The sequence below is a fragment of the Neoarius graeffei genome, chromosome 13, assembly GCF_027579695.1.
Source record: "Neoarius graeffei isolate fNeoGra1 chromosome 13, fNeoGra1.pri, whole genome shotgun sequence".
Lineage (NCBI taxonomy): Eukaryota > Metazoa > Chordata > Actinopteri > Siluriformes > Ariidae > Neoarius > Neoarius graeffei.
The window spans coordinates 47,400,300-47,406,335 of NC_083581.1; the positions used below are offsets into that span (position 1 = coordinate 47,400,300).

A 6,036-nucleotide genomic window follows, 5' to 3' on the forward strand; every position below is an offset into this window, starting at 1 on the left:
CAGTCTGTAAACATCTGGGGACTGAGGAGACAAGTTGCTCAAGTTTAGGGATAGGAATGTTAACCCATTCTTGTCTAATGTAGGATTCTAGTTGCTCAACTGTCTTAGGTCTTTTTTGTTGTATCTTCCATTTTATGATGCGCCAAATGTTTTCTATGGGTGAAAGATCTGGACTGCAGGCTGGCCAGTTCAGTACCCGGACCCTTCTTCTATGCAGCCATGATGCTGTAATTGATGCAGTATGTGGTTTGGCATTGTCATGTTGGAAAATGCAAGGTCTTCCCTGAAAGAGACATCGTCTGGATGGGAGCATATGTTGCTCTAGAACCTGGATATACCTTTCAGCATTGATGGTGTCTTTCCAGATGTGTAAGCTGCCCATGCCACATGCACTAATGCAACCCCATACCATCAGAGATGCAAGCTTCTGAACGGAGCGCTGATAACAACTTGGGTCGTCCTTCTCCTCTTTAGTCCGAATGACACGGCGTCCCTGATTTCCATAAAGAACTTCAAATTTTGATTTGTCTGACCACAGAACAGTTTTCCACTTTGCCACAGTCCATTTTAAATGAGCCTTGGCCCAGAGAAGACGTCTGCGCTTCTGGATCATGTTTAGATATGGCTTCTTCTTTGAACTATAGAGTTTTAGCTGGCAACGGCGGATGGCACGGTGAATTGTGTTCACAGATAATGTTCTCTGGAAATATTCCTGAGCCCATTTTGTGATTTCCAATACAGAAGCATGCCTGTATGTGATGCAGTGCCGTCTAAGGGCCTGAAGATCACGGGCACCCAGTATGGTTTTCCGGCCTTGACCCTTACGCACAGAGATTCTTCCAGATTCTCTGAATCTTTTGATGATATTATGCACTGTAGATGATGATATGGTCAAACCCTTTGCAATTTTACACTGTCGAACTCCTTTCTGATATTGCTCCACTATTTGTCGGTGCAGAATTAGGGGGATTGGTGATCCTCTTCCCATCTTTACTTCTGAGAGCCGCTGCCACTCCAAGATGCTCTTTTTATACCCAGTCATGTTAATGACCTATTGCCAATTGACCTAATGAGTTGCAATTTGGTCCTCCAGCTGTTCCTTTTTTGTACCTTTAACTTTTCCAGCCTCTTATTGCCCCTGTCCCAACTTTTTTGAGATGTGTTGCTGTCATGAAATTTCAAATGAACCAATATTTGGCATGAAATTTCAAATTGTCTCACTTTTGACATTTGATATGTTGTCTATGTTCTATTGTGAATACAATATCAGTTTTTGAGATTTGTAAATTATTGCATTCCGTTTTTATTTACAATTTGTACTTTGTCCCAACTTTTTTGGAATCGGGGTTGTACATGCTTTGTAAGCTTTTTGCAGACCAAGGCTTCAGCAGTAAGATGAAACAAGAAGAAAATACAACAGCTGATCTTTTTTGGGGTTAATCAGAATCACTTATTTGATGAAGTGTATGATCATTTCTTTTGAACATGAGTTTGAATGTGATTGTTTAATTCTAAGCATAGGTACATACCCCATTATAAAACAGTGCAAACACTTGTACAATCAGGTTATTGTAATTTTTTTCTTTTTTTATTCTATGTTTTTCACTTGAATTTTGTTGGTTGCTATAGCATATTAAAGGATAAACATCTGACATGATTTATCTTGGTTTCTTTTTTTACATCACAAAAACCTGAAATTTTAACAGATGTGTGTAGACTTATCCCGCCCCTCCAAGAATCACCATTTTATCTGGTGGAGGGGTTTGTGTGCTTCTCTGATCCTGAGAGCTGTGTTGTCGGGCCAACAGCTCCTATTAGGGTCTTCCTAGGCAAAGTGGTCTCAGGTGAGGGACTGGAATAAAAGCGATTCAAAGATTTCTATAGATCTGTGTACAGATTCTGTAGAGCTGTAGATTTAACATACTGAAAAACATCACCTCAATAAGGGACTGACACATCCTTCCAGATGACATCACACAAGTCAGGAATAGCAGGGCAGAGGGAGCACTTTAACCTTGACTGACAATCCCTCTAGGACTTGTGTATTCCGAAGAAGATGCACATGAAGTTGTATTCCCACAGATGGTCTGAAGTTGTACTTAATCCATTGTGGCTAACCAGGAAAGGAGACTTCATGCCTTTCATATGCATTGCCTTCACTGAATACTCTGCATCTCTTGGAAAGACAGGGTGCCAAACAGGGACATTCTGTCCCAAGTAAATATCCCATCCATGTCCACACTCCTCAAACAGAGATACCTTCACTGGCAAATTTGTCCCCAGAATGAGTGGATGGGTGAGGCTGGGACTAACCACCACCTTCACATTATGTGTTTGGCATAGTGAAAATCTTTTAGTAAGCTTTTTTTTAATTGAAAACATTTTGTATGGGCAGTGGTGGCTCATCAGAAGATCAGGGGTTCAAGCCCCAGCACTGCCAAGCTGTAACTGTTGGGTCATTGATCAAGGCCCTTAACCTTCTCTGCATCAGGGGTTCTCTGCTCCAGGGGTTCTCATTGTTGGGCCCTTAACCTACTCTGCTATTGTGGCTGACCCTGTGCTCTGACCACAAATTCCTAACAAGCTGGGATATGCAAAGAAAAGAATTTCACTGTACTATAATGTATATGTGACAAATAAAGGCTTCTTCTTAAAATTTATTAATATAGGAATCAACAAATGTGTGCACATGGAGATATTCATAACTCACCTTAACCAATTGTGCATTGCCCAATGCCTAGCTTTGACTCAGGCTTTGGTGGACTGAGATCTGATTATGGCACAGTGGTGTTCGAACCCCATGGCCAATGGGGGCCTTCCTGTGTGGAGTTTGCATGTTCTCCCTGTGTCTGTGTGGGATTCCTCCAGGTGCTTTGGTTTCCCCCACATTTCAAAGATATGCAGATTAGGTAAAAAACCAAGCCACTAGGGTTGTACAAGACAATGCATACTTAGGGGCCCGTCCACACAAGTACGTTTTTGTCAAATCTGCATAAATACTTTATCGTTTCGGCCTCGCGTCCAGACAGATCTGGCTTTTTCGAGGTGTGAAACCGGTATTTTTTGAAAACGGGTCCCAGAGTGGGAAAATCCTAAAACGCCGGATAGCCCGGAGTCGTCCAGACAGCGAATGCGGATTTTTTCAGAAACAATGACGTATAAGCCCCACCTCTCTAACCTTTAACCTCAGCCACCACCGCTAGACGTGTCATAACAACAACAATGGCGGACTACAGGCTTGTGCTCGTACTGCAGAAACAACTCTCAGAGTTGCGCTGTCCATGATCGTCCTCTTCTCGTGTTATGAGCTTGTTTGTAAACAGCGTGTGACCTTTATACACATGCTCCATGGCTTCTCTTCCGGTTTTAGTGTATTGGTGTGGCGGCATCACAGCGCCACATACAGGCCTGGCATATGTACTACAGCGTTTTGGGTCGTTTCCAGTGAATCCGTGTGGACGCAGATATTTCTGGAAACGACGCCATGTTTACGGAGATTTTTTTCAAAACGACAGCGTATTGGGTGAGGCCGCATACTCGTGTGGACGGGCCCTTAGTGCCAGTCCTAAGCCCAGATAGATTGAAGGCCCAGTGTAAGATTAGCGTGAGCTAAACTGGTTATTAACCTTCTGAAAATAAAGTCTCATTCATACAACCCAAGTCCACCAAGGCCTGTTGTGTACTTCCTTGGATACTCACTGGTATGTGGCAAGTTCCTGTTCAACTGGGGAGGCCTGAGGCATGTCAAGGATCTGGATCAGGGTTCCCACCTCCATGAGGGAATACTGTTCCTGGAAATGCCCAGATTCCCCACAGCACCAACAAACCTGCCCGAGCTTTGCTCCAGTTCTGGTGGGCATATGATATTCCCCCTGTGGATAGAGAGATGGAGCATGGGGAGACATGAGAGAAGCAGATGAAGGGGGGGGGAGGAAAAGCAGGGTGAAAACCAGGTATGGGTTGTCAGTTTCAGGACCCTGGCAGCTCAGTTCTGGGGATCCAGAACCAGGGAAAGAGAATCAAGAGGAGAGAGAGAGAGTGAGGGGGAAAAAACAAAGATGCCCAGACCAGGAACCACCGGCAGATGATCCTCCACCAACTGAATAGCTTCATCCTGGAACATAGGCTGGTGGCACTAGATCCGCTCTACTGTTTCTGTTGGAAATCAAGTGATGATGCACCCATACCACCAACTCTGTGTCTTGCTCCTGTTTTGCATCCTGCTCCTCTGCCAGCAACCACCAATGACAAGAGTCTTTCACAGTTGCTGCACATAGACAAAGGAGCAGCTGATGTCAGTGAGATGCAGTGACTGGCAGCATCGGGATACCAACCTGTTGCAAGACCACCTTTTTGGCCCTCAGATACTCTAGCTGTATTCTTGAGAGCAGCAGCTGCTGGACAGCAAGCTAGGCTTCCCTTGATAGCAAGGGAGGTGGGTGGGTTGGAGAGCTCATTCATTCTCTGACCAATCCCTTGCAGCTGCCACATGCTTGACAAGTTCCATGAAGGCCTCTGGATCATCAGTTAAGTGTCATATGTGGGACACATGTTGGCCATCTTGTTAAGTGTCACATGTGGGACTGTGGCAGTGGACATAGTTGGACACTGCGAAAAATTGAAAACTGAATTTGAGGAGAAAATTACTTAATATTAGTGAAATTATCTTGCTGCACAGACAGATATTTTTACTTGATAAGACATCTTAGAATAAGTTGGTTGCAATCTAGAACTAGGTTTAATAATCTCAAAATTGGTGTCTTGTATTCTTCTAATAGGAAATGTTAGATCGTTTCAACTATTTTCAAGATATTTTCACTTGCTAAGATATCATTTTTTGCAGTGGAGACGTGGTGTGCTGCGTCAGTTTCTGGAGTGCCTGCCAGCTCTTGGCCTGCTCCTGAGAGAGGGTTTCAAAGCACCGCTGTTACTCATTGCTCAGGTTTAGAAGAGCTTGGTGTTTGGTTTGGTGGAGGCTGGTGAGGGACTTTCTGATGTCACCAAGAAGAGAGGCTTCCATGGCAGTGTCTGAGTCCTTCTTGATCTGGGGATTTTAGCACCACTGAAGAACCAGTTGTGTATAGTTGTAGAGGAAGACTTGGGAAGCACTCGGAATTTCAGCAGAGCTCTGGGTTCACTTTTATTTCTCACCAGCATTTTTCCATGCACTTTCAAAAACTCAACTAAAAAAACAAACAAACTGAAATGCACTATCTCATGGCTTTTGCCTCATTCAAGTTTAAGATTACACTCCATACATGGGTGTGAGTGTGTATGTGTGTGCATGCTTTGCAAACTCCACCACTTGTGTGTGTGTGTGTCTCTCTCTCTCTCTCTCTCTCTCTGTCTCTCTCTCTCTGTGGTCACCGAAAGCAAAGAAAAACACATAAGTAAGCTAGCGATAATAAGATACAGGTGAGAATCCACATGCATTACCTGCTGGTTCAACCCACCTCCTCTCACAGCTAACACTCGACCATTCTCCCACTGCTACAGTTTATTAATCATGTATCTTTTAATGTTCGATCAAAGCTTTTTTGTATTGAATGTTATATCCAGTACCATTTATCCTTCATACCATTATACCATTTATACCATTTACTGCTTTATATAATTGTCATTTTGTAAAGCACTTTGAACTGCTTTTCGTATGAAAGGTGCCCCTAGCTCTGAGGAAATGGTCTGAATAAAAGGAAGTAGAACCACTATTGCCACTTTAGTGTTATCAGCTAATTTCTCCAGGATCTTGCCATTGTTCTCCCTTTTTGTCTTTTAGCTGAATTACACACGACCAGGCCTTCCCACCTATAACCCAGAAACCTTGGATACTTGGAAAAATGAAGTAAAGGAGAAAGGTTTCATCTGTTGTCCCAATAGTGTAAGTAGTATACCCTAACAAACCAATTCACTCCTTTATAGAAATAAAAACACTGACCATACAGTCAGGTGCATGACAGTGACAGAATTTTCATAATTTTGCCTCTACACCACCACAGTGGATTTGAAATGAAGCAATCAAGATGTGATTTGAAGTGT

At 43.3% G+C, this 6,036-nt stretch overlaps 1 protein-coding gene across 2 annotated transcripts in view; it reads left to right on the forward strand.

Moving 5' to 3' along the window:
- The window catches only part of znf512b (zinc finger protein 512B), a 166,346-nt gene that overhangs the window by 148,533 nt on the left and 11,777 nt on the right, over positions 1–6,036 (forward strand). For both annotated transcript variants that reach the window (XM_060937895.1, XM_060937896.1), the window contains exon 10: positions 5,777–5,878. In XM_060937895.1, coding sequence (XP_060793878.1) covers positions 5,777–5,878 — 102 coding nt within the window. The remainder of the gene's footprint in view (positions 1–5,776; positions 5,879–6,036) is intronic.